General features: G+C 39.4%; 1 protein-coding gene across 1 annotated transcript in view; it reads right to left on the reverse strand.

Annotated features, from left to right (window-relative positions):
* Positions 1-20,694, reverse strand: part of LOC121941708 (voltage-dependent T-type calcium channel subunit alpha-1I-like) — a 215,496-nt gene that overhangs the window by 4,328 nt on the left and 190,474 nt on the right. Inside the window, exons 33-36 of the mRNA XM_042484560.1 lie at positions 11,830-11,970; positions 6,490-6,624; positions 4,366-4,540; positions 1,225-1,439 (exon numbers count right to left, since the gene is read on the reverse strand). Of these exons, the coding sequence (XP_042340494.1) occupies positions 1,225-1,439; positions 4,366-4,540; positions 6,490-6,624; positions 11,830-11,970 (666 nt within the window). The remainder of the gene's footprint in view (positions 1-1,224; positions 1,440-4,365; positions 4,541-6,489; positions 6,625-11,829; positions 11,971-20,694) is intronic.

Below are 20,694 nucleotides of genomic sequence, written 5' to 3' on the forward strand. Positions count from 1 at the left end.
GATAGAGGACAGGGAGAAGAGGTGTAAAAAGAGAGAACACCAGAGAAAGACATGAAGGGCTAAAGACAATACAAGAACAGGGACAGAGGAGAATGTGAGCCAAGAACAACAGTGTACAGAGTCGGTATCAGGCTCAGGGCTGGCCGGGCTAATTAGCTGAGTGCCGCAGAGCATTACTGTAGCAACTGAGGATCACAGAGGCTCTCAGGCACGAGCTAAACAAACAGGTAGACGAGAAAAGAAAGAAAACTCTGTCTCCATGGTTACTCAGGAGCAAGAACTGAAATAAGGGCTTTTTCATTCTCGTTTGTTTCATGCAGAAGTCGACACAAGGGAGGTGTTGGTTTCAATCCGAATGAAATCATAGATTTAGTTATGACTAAATAAGTATCTGGAGTTTCATAAATAGTAGGATATGAACAGAGGGTGGTAAATAGCATGTGTATGTTTGCAGTTTTACAGAAGTTGCCAATAGGATGTTGCAGCTCAGTTACTGCAGACAGAATGTGATAAATCCAGCCCGTTCTCATTCTGAACTCATCAAATGCCGCTGCTTGGTCAGTGATTTGGCGTCAGACACCGGTGCCAAAAGCCAACTGTCACGGTGGCATGATATGCCGGCAGTTTATAATGTGGTTGGACAAGATCTTTCATGGCAATATGATACACTGTTGGACAGCACCTGTCACGGCAGTATAAGATTCCAGTGGGTGGCGTAAGTTTATGGTGGCCAGGTGAAACCTGTCGTGGCAGTATGATACACCACCAAACGGCACCTGCCACATCGGTATGACATGCCCGTGGGTGGCATCAGCAAGGAGGATACCTAGCGCGTAATATGCAGACATGAACAGCAATGACCAAGCCGTGGTATTTGACAAGTTGGGATGAGAATGTGTTGATAAATCACTTGAAATCAATATTGTTGTCAGTGATTAGTAACTTAATCACATTGTGTAGTTGTATAATAAGGCATGTTGCAGCATTAAGCTTCTAAATCAATGTAGTTGGAATCACAAGCTCAGACTACCTCATTTGCCAAATCCAATCTGATTTGCCTGAAGTGTTTCTGTGCCTGACAACTGAGGTTCACTGAATGTTTTCTCAGAAATGATCTATTTTCAGTGTTTCATCATGTCTCCAATGTGTTGCACAGAGGTACAGATGTCAGGTCCTCTTTTGTCTACCCATTCATCCATCCATCCATTCATCTGTCCATAATACCTGAGAGCTCAAGGGCCTGCTGTTGGCTCCGGGTGAGCGGAGGGAGGCCCAGGAGGCTGGGGAGGGCAACCTAGATGGCCCTCTGTCTCCTGGGCTAACACTTTTCCCAGGACTGCTCGGATGAGCCGCGGCAGCCGGGTGGAAGAAGTCTGCTGGCAGGTGGAAGACGGGTGAAGATCCGCCACCGCCTCCACTGCAGCTTTCTCCATCTCCATCTAAAAAGAGAAGGTTATGATTTACCAAAACTTTGTCAGTGCTTATGTTCATATTTTATTTTAGTGTATTGTCCTGCACTATTTCTTCTCAGGGTGGACATTTTACCGGTTGATCTAGAACCCGTATTGAGTACTTTTTAAGCACCTCAATGCAAGATGATCCAAAACACTTTTTCACTATTTTTTTTTTACACTATTTCTTCATAATACAGCTAGAAACATTCTCTTTCTGGCAAAAGTTGGAGAAAAAGTGCAGTTTTTTTAAACCGGGCAAAACCAGCTAAAAATATTCGATAGACTTTTTTCCCATTACCAGCAGATGAGTAAGCTTCTTGGTTTTTTTTTTCTGGAGTGTCATGTTCATCATTATGAACACACTGGAAAGCAGGGTTAGTAAACAGCATTCAACAATAAGGATTGCCTTATTGCCAGGATAAATAAAATGCATGGTCAGACCAGTAAATCTACAGACTCATAATTGATTACATTGTGTTTTTTCCAAAGCTGATGACAAAGCAACAAAGAAGTGACCCATTCGTTTATGACTCTTTTGAGAGCTGCACATATGCTTTACCAAATGGGCACTCATGACAAAACGGCAAGATATTACTACTATTTTAAAATTGTGACACTTGTTCTCATCATCATTCATGCAAAATATGACACTTTTAATACTAAACCAAATGATCAAGTGGGAAATTTTTAAAACTTTTTTTTTCTCACAAGGGACACAGACTTAGAAAGTCAAATGATTGATTAAGAAATTGAAAAAAAATCTTAAAAATTCTTTTATTCATGGGAGAAAAATTAAAAGTGCTAACATAACCTTAATTTTGCATATTTTAGAGACATAAAAGATGAGCTTTGGAGCCAGCATTTCTTCCCTAAAACTGAAAGCATTTAAGAAATTAAATCTACAAATTATAGTTTGAACTGTTATACGGGTCTCTGAGATAAAAAAGTGTAAAAATATTTTGTGGCAAGTAACATATCATGTAAACAGCTCCTCCATGTCCTTAGTGACATCGTGTCTACAACAGTCTGTGATGTTACCCGCTGCTGAACAGTCCCCCTGAATTGACTTTGCCTGTTATCGCTCCATCTGTTCTCATGACGGCGGTCATGTTACGGGGGGCGGTGAGCCATCAGCATACCATAACATGCCATTCATCAACTTCTAAGTGTCTGCATTCATTTATCCCCATCTATCACAGCTTTAATTGCAGTGGAAGTCAATCAACGGTGTGGAATATGAGACGCGTCCTTGTGTGTCTGTGTCGGCTCCAGAGACGTTCAAAAAAAGCCTCCACTTATTTAAACGATACTATCAATGTCACGTCAAAGTCAGAGTTTAATAAAATCGTGGTGCTTAAATACCAGTGAGGGTCACACAGAACACTGATAAGGATAATAAGGAACGCTGATGAAAGGTAACCCAGAGAGGGATTATGTTAATATAATGGGTGATGTGAAAGATTCAATTGAACCATTTTGCTGCCATGGATAAAAAACTATCTGCAAAAAGCAGGTTTTACTGAAAGGAAAACTACTTAAATTCTAATCTACATTTTTATTGTACAAATTATATAATAGGAATCTATATAGTTCCTCAAAAGTTTGAATCAATCAAGAAAATAATCTCAAGAAAAAGTGTCTTAAAAAACTTGTTCAAATTTAATAAGTTGTATTATATTACACCAAACTTGAGGAGCTTTATTGTAGAGTTTACGTTACATTTTTCTCACTAAATCGCCACCATTTTTTCACACTTTGCATTGTTTACATCCATTTTATTGTAAAGCAAGGAACTGCTGTATGTACACATATCTTGAAAACCGTTATACAATTTTATTTACACTTATATTGTTAGGGATCCAAGGATGTTCAGTGTCAAATTTGGGGCAATTTGGTGAAATTGGTGCAATTTGGTTCAATATAAATAAACTCCAAATAAACAAGCAAGCAGTGCTCTGTGCAGTGGCAGGGGTGGGGCAGACTGAGCATATCTTCACCTATCGTGCAGTGTGTTAGTTTGCCAGAATAATAACCTACAACAGTAATAAAATTATTGCTGGCAAAATATCTCTAAATATAACAGCGTTGGTCATGTCAAAACCAATTTTGGCCGAACTGGAGCTGGTCAATATTGGAATAGTGGACTTACTAACTAAATTACTCGTAAGCATAACCAAGACGGTTTGGATGACTTTTTTTTTGTGAAGTTTGAATGAAGTTTGTTTTATGATAAGTTTACAAGGCAAATAAGCCTCATCAGTCTTATGTGAACGAGAGAAAGTTTAATTCAAAAGGTGTACAGTTGTATTTCTCTGTTTAATGAGGAAAAAAGGCGATAGAATATTACTTTAACATTTTTAGGGTTTCTATTGTGTATTTATTAGTCCGAAAAACTGAAAGTAAGTAGCACACTCACTGTTCAGGTGTTGGGCTTTTTAGTGTGTTTTGGTGCAATTTCAGGGAAGTATGAAGGTATGAAATATAACATACTGCCAAAGCCTAATAGCATGAAAACGCTGTCAAGAAAGTGGATTTGTGGTGGTTGCTTTGAGTTTGTCCTAACGCCATCTAAAACAGGTGTGGCTTTATAATTTCATCTTAAACTAAACGCCACTCATGATTTGATATTGTTTTTTAGTGTGTTTGACACTTTTAATTTGTCCGCTATTTGAAAAGATATGATCAGTTCTTCATTCGGTCTGTCTAAGTTTTTATTTTCTAACACATGTCAGACATTGAATGCTTGTCTCTATGTTGATGCTGAATGTCATAAACCTGTAAACATGTAAACTCACCTGCTAATGGTCAAGAAGCAGAGATTATTGTTTCCAATAATATTATCTACAGACAAAATATTCTGACAAAACACAGAATCTCTGATGCTGTATTACCAAGGTGTTTACTCCAATACCTGTGCAATGTTCCGGGCTTGGCCGCTCAGTCGCAGGAGGGTTCAACTGAGGATGGACGCCCACCTCAAACAACTCCTGGACCCTCTCCTCGCTTACTGAGCTGGCGAGACGAAGCCCCCTGTAGTCCCCCTGGGCGAGCAACTCCTCCGAACTATGGGAGTCACTGCTGCCCCTCTGAGAGCACGACACATGGTGTGAAAAGGAGAGAAATTGAAGATAGAGGTGTGATAGAAAGAGACGAGGACAGACAAAGAGATGCAGGGAGAATAAGCATGATATCCAGGTGCACCGATGTTCAACGGAGCAAGAAGGATATCCAACTGAAGCCTTTCATTTTGCCTTGTCATAATGGAAATCTGAGTACAATTTGTTTCCAATTTCAAAAAGCTCCCTTTTCATGTCCCCTCCTTTATCCATCTATACAGGTCTGATTAAAATTGGATGTGGTAAAAAGAAAGTAACAGCGGGCTTCAAAGCTTCAAATTGCTCGGCCGTTGTTGTTGGTTGTAAACCGCATCAAATGAACTGGCCTTCAATAAGGCAGTGATGAAACAGGCCAGGTGGAACCACTGTGAGCTTACGGGAAGATGGAGATGTGAAAGGCGCGCGCGCACACACACACACACACACACACACACACACACACACACACACACCAAGCATGCCCATATAAAGAGCACTGAGGGAGGCAGGTGTTTTAATCAGGCAGTAAAGCATGTTAACAGTAATTAATGATGATTAGCAAGATGGAGGAGGCGTGATGACGTGAGCCCCGAAGACATGCGCCTGTGTGTGTGCGTGTGATTACTGCACAACATGTTCATTTTCATTACAAGTCATACATCAGGGCTTGATCTTACAAAAGTGCCTTTAATGCACAGCTGCTTGAAAATAAAAGTGTTCTAAAGATACTGAAATATTTATAGGCGGATGTGTTTTTCTGTACAGTGCATGCAGGCCCACACACACACACACACACACACACACACACACACACACACACACAGACACAGACACAGACACAGACACACACACACACACACACACACACATGCATAGTTTGACCATTTCAACAGCTGTATGTGTGTGATTTTTGAACATATCATTTGAACACTATATGCATTAAAATAGTGCCTTTGCAATGGCCTCTTTGTCTCTAGTCTCTGTTAAGACTTTCCACAAAATTTTGGAGCCTGGCTGCAGGAATTTGCTCCCATTCAGCGACAGCATTAGTAAAGTCCAACAGTGATGGTGGGTGGAGAGGCCTGGCATCGGCGTGCAAATTAATCATGAAGGCGTTGGATGGATTGAGGTCAGGGCTATGTATCGGCCGGTCAAGTTATTGAACACCAATTGGGAAAACTGTAAGAAAACCCTCGATACATATTTATGTTTAAAAAATAACATTATATTTTATGGACTCTGTCTGTCTCTGTCTCTCTGTCTGTTCTCTGAATATCTCAACAACTGTTCATCTGATCTACTTCACACTTGTCAGGTATACTGTCAGGGATCCAATGGTGCGCACTGTCAACTTTTTGACCTGTTACTAAGCCCCGCCCTCTAACGGCATGAGCAAATCACCTTTCGTGCATCTGCACAATGCACTAAGACAACCTGCTCGTAGATCTCCATAATAAAGCATCAGAAATTTTGATTTTCCTGCGGTTTCATTTAAATTCATGCAGTTGTAACTTAAAAAAAATGGTCAAACGATGTGCTTGGGTTAAATGCAACACTGATACGGGGCATCCTGGGAGGCTAGAAGGCTTAGAGAATGGAGTGTAGTTTTGGCTGGACCACAGCATGTGGTTGTAGCACTACATGGGGTTTTCCGTGAGTGAGTGAATAATAGAGTTGACACCACTGGTCAGTGTGAATGAAATGTGACGAAGCTGTTTCTCTATTGGCTGCTGTTCTTTCAAATTAAACAGGCGCGGAAACGGAGGATGTGTTTATGATCAGGGGGAAGTATGTAAATGTGTATATTTTGTATTCATCTGAACACCTGTGTAGCCTTATATCAAGTGTATGTAAGAAGTAGACTTGTGTGAAATGAGAGTGAATGTATGTTTAGGTGTAGGTGTGTGTGTGTGTGTGTGTGTGTGTGTGTGTATGAGTACCTGGCTGCCTCTTACCAGCAGCTGGTAGCTGCTGTGTTCATCCAGGCTGAGGTCATCGGGCAGCGCCGGGGACGACGACTTGTCTGACAGCTGCTCCGACATCAGAGATGCCTGCTCCACCTCCGCCAGTTGGATCTGTCGAACAAACACACAGCAACCAGTCAGGCTGCAACTTCAGTTTGATTTTCAATGGGAAGTGATGTCACCACACCTTGCTATGAATTCAGAACAAAAGAAGCTTTGCACAAGACGACCTAACAAATGCACACTATGAGATTTAATAGGACAGTGGACCTTAAACTTTTAACACTGAATACCAACAAAGAAAATATGAGGGTCCCCAAGTTACACTGATTTTAAAATTAAAGTAGCGTATGCCTACCTTTGTCAGCTACAGACAGTTGAAGCAGGCGTAATTATTTATTGTTGACTGTTTTCAGCCTCAGCCACTGATGCTCTCATACACCAGAAGGGCCACCTCCTAATCAGGAGACCTTCCACCTGCTGCATAAGTAGCCTCTAGCTCCTGCACTTTGTTGATTGTCGTCCACTCCAGTTGCAGCAAAGCTGCTCAAAATATTGCCCTTTTGACCCATGATTGCAGTGTTTTTAAACCATTCATATTACCTATGCTTACATTTAGTTCTAACTAATCACAGAAGTATGTGCTATGCTCTGTATGAACGTGGCTACCTGGCAGGCTGATATCGAAACAAGGATTTTACAGGAAGGCAAAACTAACTTTAAATCACATTTAAGAGAATTGGTATTTCTTAGTGGTACCTCTTTAAGATTTATGGGAAAATTTTCACATTAGACATCAATCACTTTGTGACCTTTTTCACAAAGTGATTTATGTCAAAACAAATCTGACATACAGCAACAGAGATAGATTTGATGAATCAGACAAACATTTATGTAAGACCAAATAAAAAACAAATGTTGCCAAATGTCAAACACAGCACCAGAATTTAAGTGACTGCTGGTATGAGATAGTCATGTATGTTCAAAATAAATACTTTAGATTAAAAGCATTATTTAAATGAAATCTTAAAGTGTGGTGCGGTGGTTTGAAGATAAATTCAAAGATTGCCAACACTTCCCCCCCAAAGTGGGGAGAGACGATCAAATAAATATGAGATACAGCTTTAATACTGAGGGCTGAGAGAGAGGGAACAAAAAAGAGAAGAGGAGAAAGGAGAGGAGGTGAGAGGGGAATAAAGATGAATGCACTGTATAAGAAATGAAGGCCACATTACATTATATCATATCTGCATTCCAGCCAACCTCCATTCACGCCAATACCTTATTTGCACAGAGAGAACCGTAAATATCCCGCTATAGAGGTCCTCAGGGGAAGTAACCATTATGAGAACGTTGGTAGTAATTTAATACCAGAGGTTCAAGAGCTGCCCAGTTAGGTCACACTTCTTCACACGCGTCCTATCATCCTAATATCTAAAACACATCGACTATAAGCTGCTATGACTCATATAACAACACAGACACTATATACAGCTACAGATAGATGTAATCTGCACATATACAGGGTTGAAGAGAGCTAAAATTGGGTTCTTTGTGTGACACGTTTTCACATGTCTGTGTGCATCAGGAACGTAAGCATGTGGTGAGCGACCAGGTTTAGAGTGTGAATCATTCTGTGATGAAAGCATGATTGCACCTTTGAGATAGACATCCCATGACTGTACAAGGCAAAAAAAAAAAAAAAAAAAAAATGTCTGAACACTCTTTCTACTGACTGAAATTAATACGGTGTGAATTTTGTCAGCTAAGCCCTCCAATACCGGATATAGCTATTTCTTTCTTCACAGCAAATGCAATCTGAGTATTAAATATATCTAATTTTGTTTTGACTGAAATGCGAAAGAGCAACACAGGATGATCAGATTATTAAAAAAAAACACATTCTGAAGTGCATATATCCTCTTTTGGTAACTTTGAAGGATAAAAATGTGATTTCGTCAGCCAATTCTCTGCATCTTTCTCTCGGTACTGTCATGATGCAAACAGTTGTGACTGAAGGCAGCACACATACTGCAGTGTCATTGAAAACAAGGACGTTGTGCACAGCGGTGTAATTTTTTTTCCAATTTGCTCAAATGCACAGCAATGCCACAGCTGTGGAAATATTATCACAGATAGTGTCTTGATTGCAATGCATTGGCAATCTGCATATCTATTATAACAAAGTCACCTTCCTCTCACCTTGCTGGGATTTTACTGGGGAAAATGGTTTTCAAGGTCCAGTGTGTAGGATTTAGGGGGAAATATTGGCAGATAACAAATAAAATACCAAAATAATGTTTTCTTTAGTGTATAATTACCTGAGAGAATGGATCATTGTGTTGTTACCTTAGAATAAGTCATTTACAGTATATCTACATAGTAAGTGGGTCCACATTTACAGAAATTGCTATGTTACACAGTCATGTTTCTACAGTAGCCCAGATTGGACAAACCAAACACCGGCTCCAGACAAGACCATCTGCATTTATGCATTGGCCACAATAGTTGGCAAATTTTAAAATGTGAAACTGCTTTATTCAGTGTTTTTTTTTTTTTTTTTACCAGTTTAAATCACTTGGTTCTTGTGTTTTTAAGAGGGGACCTCTGCGGATAATTCGGCTCCTGGTAGAAACGTCCTGAATGTTTGGATTTTAAGTTATCACAGAACTAGGACTATTGCCTAGCAGTTGACTTAATTTGATCTATTACATCATGCACAAGCGTTTTAAACTTTACCCACCTTACTTACCTTAAGTCCTTATTCAATGTGACAAGCGGAACATAAAGCTAGCTACTTCAGCAAATATTAGCAAATTATAATGTTATTTCAGCTTATAAACAAATTAAAATGTTAACTAAACTACGCACCTGATGTGCATTCTATTTGCTTTGCTCTGCTGCTGAAGCAAAAAAGAGCTCTGTGCTACTTGTTTTTGGTAAAACATCTGCCACGAAATAAACAACCTTTTTACCTCTAATGTCCATTTTTGTTGTTTTTTTCTGACCAGGCCACCTGAATGCATGAATGCATAATTATGACTGCACAACTGGGGAGTATGACATTTTGAAGGAGCACTTGAAGGCTGCGTAACTCTCCCTAAATCTTGAACGCTGGACCTCTAAGGGACAATATATCACTGACTGTCAGAGCTGGGTTTCTTGGACTTTCACGGATCACACAAGGACCATTTATTCTGCGAACTTCATTTTGTAATCACCTCATAAAACTTAATAATTTATTTGGTTGTTCATGATTATGGAGCTAAAATAAACACACAAGGAGTATCAGGTTGCTCAGGAAACAAATTTGAACACAGCAGCAAAAATGTTTTCAGCTGTTGTTCTGGCATTCTGACCTCAGAAAAACAATGAATAAGTTGGTATATAAGAGGTTAAATAAATACAGGAAATTCCACAGCTCTGGAGCATGAGTAGGAGGATTCACAGCTCTTGATATGTATGTGTTGCTTCTTTAGAGTACCCGGCTTTCTGTCTACGGATAGTTACACAAATGTATAAATAAAGAGAATTTTCTGGGGAGCTTAACAAACAACCAGGGGAAGAGGAAGATGATGTAGATTCAGTGAGGTGTTTGATCTTATATTGACTGGGGGGTATGTGCAGATACATGCATTCGTGGGATTGACGTTCACAGTCTCTGCACTCCCTGTTGTGTGGTTTGGCAACGCTCCACACATTAATGAGATTTAATCACATGAACATTTTTCTTCTATCTACTCATTCTCACACACACCGTAGCTAATGTGATACAGTATGGCGCCTTATATATTTATGGGACATGTTCCTCTCGCTATATCTCAAACATCATTTTTTGTTTATTTCTGCAGACATGGTTTGTGTGAAGAATTGGAGACGCTTTGATCCTGAACTGAACGAAGCGGCAGAACTTTGTTTTTTTATTTATTGTATTTTTGGAGTAGTGCCTGCCACAAGTACACTAAGCATGGACGGGTTTGGGGAAGTTTGTGAATTTCAGGGTAAAAAAGTTTAAATAATGTATATAAATAATTTAGCAATTTAAGATGCTTGAATTCATATATTTTTTGCAAGAACCAAAAATTTAATTTAATTTTATTTTTTAATTTTATTTAGCAAAGTGAATATGTAATGTTTCACTGTCTGCATGTGTGTCACAAAAATGAACTATTTTCAATATACTTGTTTTTTTTGATGATCACTACCTGGTATACCTCAATGGTTTGAAGCAACACTGAATTCCAAGATTCAGTGATTGATTTCCAAGTGGAAATAGGATATATATTCTCCATATGCCCAATATGGTAAAAATGCCGTCATCAGTTGGAAAACAGAAAAATTACAAATTCCAAGGCAAAAGTACAAGAAGTAATACAATGCATGTTTTAATGCTTTGAAGGCTGTGGGATCAAAACTTGCAGTTTATTGGCACTTTTTTTTTCTTTTTTAAGCTAAACACCCTGAATGTAACGATTTTGTTCACACAGTGTATTTGAGACTTATTGTGGGGGCTGAGCTGGAAATTCCAAGATTAAACAAAAATGCACAATCTTGCCAAAATGTATTCCATATGCATGAACACAGATAAAATTATCAGAATATGAAGAATGAAAAGTGCATAAAAATGCCCCAAACAGTCCCTGAGGGTGAAACATGCTGTGTCTGTGTCGGGGGGGAGATCAATAACAAACATTAATAACTAATATATGAATAATTAGCCGTGACTTCTGTCAGGTGCTGCGGAGGATCCTCCCCCGGCACGTTTTCTTGACAAACAAGCTCCACTTTGATATTTTTTTTACACACCCTGGCACCTTGTTTACCTTCAAAGTACAAAAAAATATCCCAGTGTGATCAATTCATTTTCATTGTGTATCAGAAAATGATCAGCGGACCACGCTATCAAGGGGCCAGATCTGGCCCATGGGCTGTAAGTTGATTCTACCTGCTGCTGCTTGAGTCATGTTTACTACTGAATATTTATACTTATATTTATTAACACTCCTTTGCACTGTTTTTACCCTTGCATAATCTTAATTTCTGTTCTTTTATTTCATTGTGTTTATTTGCTGCTTCTACTTGTTTGGGATTCTAGTGTCCTATTTTATTGCTGCTTTTACCAGAACTTCAGTTCTGAGTTTTGTTCCCTCTCACGTAATTCATGTTTGAGAATAACAATAAACCCTCTTCTTCTTCTTCTTCTAAAAACAAGAGCTTGTTAGCTAAAATGGAAGGGAGAGATGAGATATGTATGTGTGTGTGTGTGTGTGTGTGTGTGTGTGTGTGTGCGCGTGCATGCGTGCGTGTACCACTAACCTCTTGTGGGTGGCTCTTACAGTCCTTGCAGACAGGAGGAGAGCAGTAGTGATGGAAAACTGACCCAGAGAGGTTGTCAATCATGTCCCCTTCCAACGAGTCCTTAATCAGCAGAGACACACTGTCCAGCCACTGGCTCTCCTGCCCCCCCACCCCCACACACACACACACACACACACGTGCGCGTGCGTGCACGCACGCACGCACGCACGCGCGCACACACACACACACACACACACACACACACACACACACACACACACACACACACACATTTCATGGACATTTTTTATCTGTTTGTAATGAGCACAAAGAACAGTACAGCATTAGAACTCAAGAAAAGACATTAAACATTTTTAGTGGACCGCCACAGCTTGCTATGGATACATGCAATTATCAGTCCATTTAAGGATACAGTTATCTTATTCACACAGCACAGTGCCTGAGGAAGTATAGGATGCTCATTGTGCATCACTCGGGTGTTGACCTCACAACCTTTGCCACCAATGGCACGTTGTGATCCTGTTGCTACCCGGAGAAATCAGAGGTGGCTCGTTATAGCAGCTGCACATACATGAGAACTCAGACAAATACGCTCATATTATGGTAAATGTTGCAGTCTCCTGTACTGACCAGCAAGAAGTTTGATGTACATTCTTTATAGAATACACCAACAAAGTTTTGCTCCTTACGCCTACAGAGTTTCTCAACATTTTTGAAATAATCAAATGAGAGCGTCTTTTTCTTGTTCATCTTAGTCCTCAAAAAAAATCCTGAGAATTTTTGTTCTTCCTCTTAACAACACAGAGAGGTCTGTAATGTATTTTTACAAAGACTAATTGCTCCATAAGTGATGTTTAAGGTGAATAGGGATCAAACTGAATATACAGGTATAAAATATGTGTTTTAAGTTGAGATTCAAAAACAGAAAGAGAGTCAGTGTGACAGATGTCTAGTGAAAGGGAGTCTAAACATTTCTGCTCATTTGGGCCTACAATTTGGTGAAGTTGTGCTGGAAGCTGCAGCGGAACTTATTTAAACCTTAAGAGTTTCTATGATAATAATTGCATTAATAATGATAACAGACTCCAAAATACAAGAGCGACTGACACTTGCAGTTCTTGTGAATGTAACTGCCTGTAAAACTATAAATTATCATTTAAATAAAATTCTGTTCAAGTACAAATTAAACAAACAAGAATCCATGTGTTCATCAGTGAGCTTCAGATGTGTTGGTATATGCATTTTTTCATAATCAAGAATGGCTGTTTCCTCTGTTCTTCCAGTTTTTATGCTAATTTACCCTAACCATGTCCTAGCACTGAAATGACTATCGATCTGTGTATTTCCTGAAACGCTGAACTGGTCTTTTAAATTTAGGGAATGGTAGTTGCACAAAACCACCCAGCTGTTTTGGAATATGAACCAAAAGCATTCTGGTAACAAGCCCAGGCTCCTGACAGTAAAATATGTCACATGACTCTCACACAGGCAGGTTAAAGGAATAGTTTGAAATTTCAGGAATTTCACCTTCAATCTACTGCCTCCAGTTTTGTGGGAAGATTGATGCCAATATTTCTTGGCAAGTACTGTCAAGAGTCTGGAAAGCTGCTGGTTCCTGACCAGTCCAGCACACGACCCCTTGTAAAAAGGTCATTTTTACAAATTGTTGTTACCTATTTACTTTACACGCCTTCTGGGAAACACCAGGCGAGTTTCCATTAACCCTCAAATTGTATTAAATAAGTCTAATGGAAACACGTCACATTTCAAACTCCCATTTATTCCAAAAAAGTTTTTATGCTCACGTAGGGGTATTTCAAGCAGTTCAAAAGCCACATTTTGCAATTCTGCAATTTAAACAGTCTTTTTTGCTTTTATAGGTCACATGATGCTACGGCTATGTGCTAGTCCGTAGGATCTGGCTCGCTCGGGCATGATGCAGCAGGCACTACAAAAGGGTGAAACTCTTCAAAAGTTGAGCTTTGAATCCATAATTCTTCTGTGAAATTGTGGACTATCACCTCCCAGAAATCCCTTGTGTGTGTCCGCTCCCACATGTAAGGGGCTTGCCTTTCTATTATCGTTGCATAACATGCGTGCGTCACCTTGGATCAGAAATAATGACCGCTAGCTCGGTGGCTTTAATAGAAATAAACCTGCTAATGTTTTGAACATCCATCGCAATGCTTCTAGGAATGTTATCCAGAGAGGAGAAGTTGCAAAACATTGCTCAATGGAAACACAGCCCTTTTGCAGTTGTGTTTCATAAACATTTCAAAAATATCGCTTAAGTTTTGCGCAAATCTGCAATGAAAAATCCGCCTTCTTTTACTGACTCAATTTTGTTTCCATCTTTCCCATCTGTGTGAAATCTCTCCCCTGCTCCTCTCCTTTCTCTTACTCTTCCCTCCCTACTTTTTTGTACAACATCTGTGCATCTCGTGTTATTTAATTAACCGCAATCTGTTAGAGCAGGTGTTATTTTCAGCCACTGCTAGTGGGTGCAAAACAGAGATCAATGACTTTTGCCTGCTTAAAGCAGAGCCACAGGGGCAGATAAATGTCAGTGTTGTAAGATTAATTGCATGATCACTTAAAAAAAAAAAAATCTACACTGGTCTACTTTAGGTGAGCTGTAGCCGGCTCCCTCTGTGTGGGGCAGGAGATCCTGAAAGAGCTGGAAGATTTCTGTGTAGATATTACACACAGTCAGCACGAGGCACTGAGGAAATCTGATGAGAAACCAAATGAGGGAGAGGTCCCAAAGGTTGAATTAGGACAATAAATGAAGAGCGGTTTAACTGTTTAAAGATGCATTCTCTGCTTTTCTCTCTCACTCATGTGTCCTCAGTTTTTACTCTGGTTTCTCTGCGCTGGACCATCAGTCACTCTGGGACCCTCGCTCTCCTGGCGGCATCATTCCAGATGTTTGGGATTTGGATCTTCATTCTGCGGGAGATTCAGACTCTCCTCTTGTTTCCTTCCTCCTTATCTGTGCAAATGTGGTTGCCTTTCGGCTCTTGTGTTTGAGTAGTTTGTCCTCTTTTCAGGCCTCCGTTGTGGAGAGAAAGTTGTGGGAGCTCTTGTCTGTTTGGCATCACCTGGAATTTGTTTGACATCCTCCCCTATATACAGTCTGCTTACAATTTATCTTTAATTTTACCATCCTGATTGTCCTTACTGTAAAATTATGATGGTCTATTCTGTTCACACACCAATTGCATGTTTTTTTTCCATCCAGGCAGAGCAATCCCTTCTGTTTCTTCAATTTTTGATCCTTTTTTTCCCTTATCTGAATTAAGGATCTATGGATAGTGGGAGTCTTCTACTGCACAGGCTGTAAAGCCCTTTGAGGCATATTTGTGATTTGTGCTATTGGACTACATAAATAAAACTGACTTGACTGTTTCAATCAATTTTTAGAAGTCAAGCTCACTCGGCCATGAATCCGTCTGTAGTGAACTTCAAAAGACATCATAACTCTGACATTGACTGTGTGTGCATTTATGGATAAGGAAAAAAAAACTTAAATTTTTTTTTCAGTAAAAGAAATTCATATGACAGCATACCAAGAGGAATCCTTTTTTTAATCCACGCATGACTTCCTCTTGTTACAAGAGTGCAGCCATTCTGTATTCAATTCAACTTATCATCATATAAATACAATTCCAGCTATCTATCAGTTCCTTAAATTCATGCATTTAAAACAGTAATAATAATTAATATACATCTACGGGGGCAGGGGTAGCCTGTAAGTTTATAGGCTCAGATGAACATGTGCAGTGACATATTCTGATCTCCACACTGCAAGTACTTGACAAGAATGTGATTTCATAAGGACTGATTATCAATCCACCCCGTTCTCACTCCAAATTCGTCAAATAGCGCCGCTCTGTCAGTGCTTTCCACGTACGACCGTGACGACAAAAGCCACCTTCCGCGTCCAACCAGAACACGCCTGGACAGTCTTAGAGAAGAATATGCTCAGACAGAACCAGTGGTGGTGTTGTTGTACAAAACTGGTCACGTGCACACACGAAACACTGAAGGACAGCGTTAGGTCACAATAGGTTCGTTCGAGGCTACCCAGTTCCGTGCAGAACTGATCACCGGCGATCGACGAGCAATGCATGCCGTTTAAATTTGTACGCCACTTGCTCTGACGTCTTGAAAAAGTGGATGGCGATAATCTGGAGACATCGAGGCAGCCACAGATTGTAGAGTCAGACACTGCAGTTCCCCTCTGCCGACTGGTATGCCCTGGCTCTCAGCTGATCGAACAGGTCTCCACCTATGTCTCTGCCAGTGTCCCCGCTGTTGTATCCGAATGTCCGCTCCGCTCTGATTCTTCCCCGGTGTCTCCACCTATGTCTCCGAATGTCCGCTCGCCCTTATTCTCATCCTCTACCAAAGTCCTACACATTGGACCTTTATGACTGATAGCCCACAGCACTAGTCTGCAGTGTGTTGGGAATAAAGTAACATGCAAGCAGGATGTAGCAGTCAGACACAATCTGAAAGGTTGTAAACAAACAAACAGATTGTTTTTCAGCTAAATCACTTTAATGTTATGCTAAACTGAAATTAAATGCACCCTAAATGTCTGCAATATCTCCTTATTTTGGAAGCATCTTGTTCGCACACAACCAATGTAATACATTTGGTCAAAGATGGACAAAGAAGCATGTCTGTAGTTCATAATGGACGCTTTAAGAGGACGTCTAGAGTTATAATTTCACAACTTTCCTTTGTTTACTCTCCTGAATTAGTTTGGCTAACCTGAGGGTTTCTTTTAACCTATTTGACCGCCTCTCTTTGTCCATCTGACTTCTTTTCAATGACTTTGACTGAATGTTTAAGATCACAATTAACCCTACGTGCTACATTGTAGGCAGCTACACTTTCCTGAGTTTTTTTGACATTTCATCTATCATCCGAGCAGTCTTTTCAGTTCAGTTTCTTAATCAAGAAAGTCAAGCGAGTCCATTTACCTACAATATAGCACCTAGAATTACCTGGATGACTGAGAATCTTAACCAACATGTTACAATTAACTTGATTAACACCATGTTGTCATGGCTATGGCATCAATAGGCAAAATAACTAAAATATTGTAATAAACTCATTATTATTTTAGGTTTTCAAAGTGGTAGAGTGACATTTATTTGCATTCAAATACTGAAGATATTAAAAGTTGGCCCATATTTTTTATTTTGTATTTTTTTTGTATTAAAAATTCGACACTAACTCTTGTTTACCAAGTGTATAGCAAACTCTTTGGATTTGTTTTTATTTTGCATGATGCTTGCATAGAAATGCACTTTTTTTCTTCTTTGTCAGTTTGGTTTCTCAGTTAACAATTTTTCCCTCTCTCAACTGTTGTAAGTTGCATTTTTTTTTAATGTCAGCTCACCATTCCCTGCTGCCATGCCAAAAGTTTAAACTACTTGCTTCCTCCAGTGCCTGCTCTTTCCTACTCTTTCCCTCCATGAGATCTACTGCTAAAGGGTGCGAGGTGAAGAGGGCAACAAGTCGATAGCCGGACCTTGGCAGCACCCACTGATGTTCTACACGCACACACATACACATTGTTTCGAGTGTCGGGCGATGCACAGCGAGGGGCGAGGCAGCCTGATTGATTAGCCAAGCTGGGGGCCTTGGTTGTGGTAAATGGTGCCCGTGACCCCGTTTGATTCACTGCACTGCCATCTGGTTTTTCCCATCCAGATACACTCTCGTCCACTCTGAGCCCCACTCTGTGGCGCCTTTATTTCACACACAGCTAAATACTTGCATGCTTTTCATTCAAATTCAGTGTATTTGAAGATATTTTAATGAATATCTACTTGCAGGTCATAATAAATACCAATCAGTTTTTCAGTATCTTGAAAATATTAACAATCCAGTTTTTAAAAAATGATTTTACCAAAGACTAAAGTTGCCAACTTATTGTGTAGATTTTATGTACAACCAAAAAAACAGACTGCATCCCTCCACCAAGGCTGCACACACTCTTAAATTGGTTCCTTTGTCAGTATGTTTCATATTTTCAACACTTCCAGCTGTATCTGTATCTGCACTTGTTCGTTGACCCGTGGCCAAACTTTCCACCACATTTCACTGAAATCTGTTTACAGTTTTTTTGAGATATCCTGCTCACAGCAAACAAACAGGAACCCAAACATAACCTCTGCGCTGGAGGTGCAGTGATAAAAATTATATTAAAATGTTGTTGGCAAAATAATCTTACCAAGATTTAAGGTCTGCTGGAAGTTGTTGTGTATCACACAGCCGAAAACCTGGATTTCATATTATAAATGCTATTGAAGCCTTTGATACTTGAGAGAACTGACTGGATTTCTCTCAAAAACTGGGAAGAGGGCACAAAGTAATTTGACAATGACTGGCCAAAAAATGTACATGAAATAAATAAAAAAATTACAAGAAGATTACAGGAAAATAAGCAAAAAACGAAACAAAGAAAAATAAATAAATAAAAATATTTAATTCATTACATAATTACATAATTATTTTAATTATGTATTCAAAATATGTAATTAAGAAAGAAACTTTAAAATTTCTTGGTTTTTTTTTGGACATTTTCCTCCCCACTTTTTGATAATATGAAAGAATCCCCCCTATTCTATTTATAGGTTTTATGGTGCCTCTGGTTTTTCCTCACTTAGCGTAGCGTTTCCTCAGCTCCTGGTTTTAATGAGTATTTTTTTAGTATATGGAAGCAATAGTAATAGTAGTAGTAGCAATTTTGGTTTTACTGTATGAAAACTGTAACTGTGTTACAGTTTGTTTGTATGAAAAAAGCTATGCAAATAAAGTCTGATTGATTTTTTGATAAAGATCTGGCTTCTTTGCACCCATCAAGCCGACTACAGTCAAAAAAGACTCTGCAGTTATTATTTACCGCTCTATAAAAGGTGTATTTCTCTCTTGGTGTCTCCAACTTTCACTGTGTGATGCACTCCAAGCTTTCTAGGAGCTAATTACAACCAGCGTGAGTCCACTTAATGACACTTGATTTCCTTTTTCCACTCATGTAAATGTTTTGCTCACAAATCAGCGGGATCATCTACTGTTGGAGCCATTAGCAAGTTAAGTGTTTCTAAGAGCATGAATCATCCAACAGTAATCTGAATAATATTGGTCTGCTCTGTTATGTGCACATTTTGTGAAAACTCGGATAGACATTCTCTGTTCTGCAGGTATGGAGTTAAAGGTGAGACACTGATTCTACACCTGAGCGCTTATCTTCATAATTAGCATAATACAGCAGAAACAAAGGGAGGAAAATTCACATTTTGACGGACTGTTGTTTGTTGTATGGACTCTGGACTTCCTCATATGAGCTGTACAATAATAAGTCTCCACAGGGAGGGAAAATGATCTCAGCAAACTCTAGAAATCTAATGAGTTATTTGCAAAGAGATGCTGCGACTACACCGTGTTCACAGTAATAAGACTGAAATAAGTTGTTATAATGAGCATTGTTTCTCTATCGGCTTGTTTGCCCTCTTCGCTTGTACACTTGTGTGTTCTGCTGATTTGTGCTCTCGGATTTGTTTATACTCTAAACTTGTTTTTGTTATTTGTCCCTGAAAAGGGAGGAAAATGAGGCCGAAGTGCTCTACTGCCTCTTAATCAAACTTCCAAATATTTCAAATTTAACGTGGCTGGGATTTGTTTTTTTCATTTAACCTTTAATCAAAGATTTTATGGCAGCATCATCCAAGGATTTCCTGACAGTATCAACAAGAAGCTGTTCTTCCACTCTGTAATGAAAGTGTACCCCTCTTAGTTAGGTTTCTTTAGAAGTAAAATAGGGGCAAAAATATTGTATGTATGACCATATCTGAATGTATAAAAACTTTTTGCAGTATATTCAAATGTGTGAATGTGTAAAACATGTTTTAATCAAATGAATTCAAGGGTTTAAATGTTTAAGAAAATCTTGATAAATACATTAATTTTTTTCCAAAACATTTATGTGTACAAGTTCTTTTTTACAGAGTTTTATGTTACTCTTTAGTGCTTAAGAGGTTGGATTTTTCTTTTGTGTACTTGTTTTCCTTTAGCCATCATGTTTGTTTTGATTCTCGTATTGTTGGATAAATCGTCTTTTGGGGGAAAATAAAAAAAAAAATCTAAATCTGAAAACAGTCAGAACAGCGTTTCATCTTGACAAAGCAGTATGCGAGCTAATCAGAATAGAGATTTAAAATGCAGTGCATGTGGAGAAGCACATGAAAAGAGTTCCTCCTCTGTCTCATCTCTCTTTTTTACTCCTCTTCTGGTTAAAAATACCAGTAGGCTGACAGACAATGAGCTATAAGCACAATGAGACTGTGGCGGAGCCTGCCACCCACTCACACTCTCTCTGTGTCTTCTAACACTTCCACACGCAGCCGCTCTCTGCTCTCTCCTCCCTCCCTCTCTCACCCGTTTATTCACTCACATTCTTCAACACGGATGACAATATTCATTTTCTTTGGTCTGCACAATCGTACAGTTATAATACTTAGGTTCATGAGGTTCACACTTACGTTCAAACACACCAGGGATTAGTGATTAAAACAAAAAAAATCCCACAAGAAATCAGATACAAGCCCAAATCACTCTAGCCTAAAGGGTGGACACACACTGCAGCTGCTGGGCTGATCATCCGTTCATGAAAAGGGTATTTCACCAACTTTCAACCACTTCTGCATCAAAACAGTAAGTGTAGTGTCACTCCATCTAACCAGCGCCTATAGACACCCCCCACCTCCCGGAGAGACACCTCCACATGATGCAGTTTACGTCATGTGGAGGTGTTTTGCTGGTTTGCTCCAACTACAGGCTGTACTT

This window comes from Plectropomus leopardus, chromosome 4 (assembly GCF_008729295.1).
Source record: "Plectropomus leopardus isolate mb chromosome 4, YSFRI_Pleo_2.0, whole genome shotgun sequence".
In the NCBI taxonomy this organism is placed as follows: domain Eukaryota; kingdom Metazoa; phylum Chordata; class Actinopteri; order Perciformes; family Serranidae; genus Plectropomus; species Plectropomus leopardus.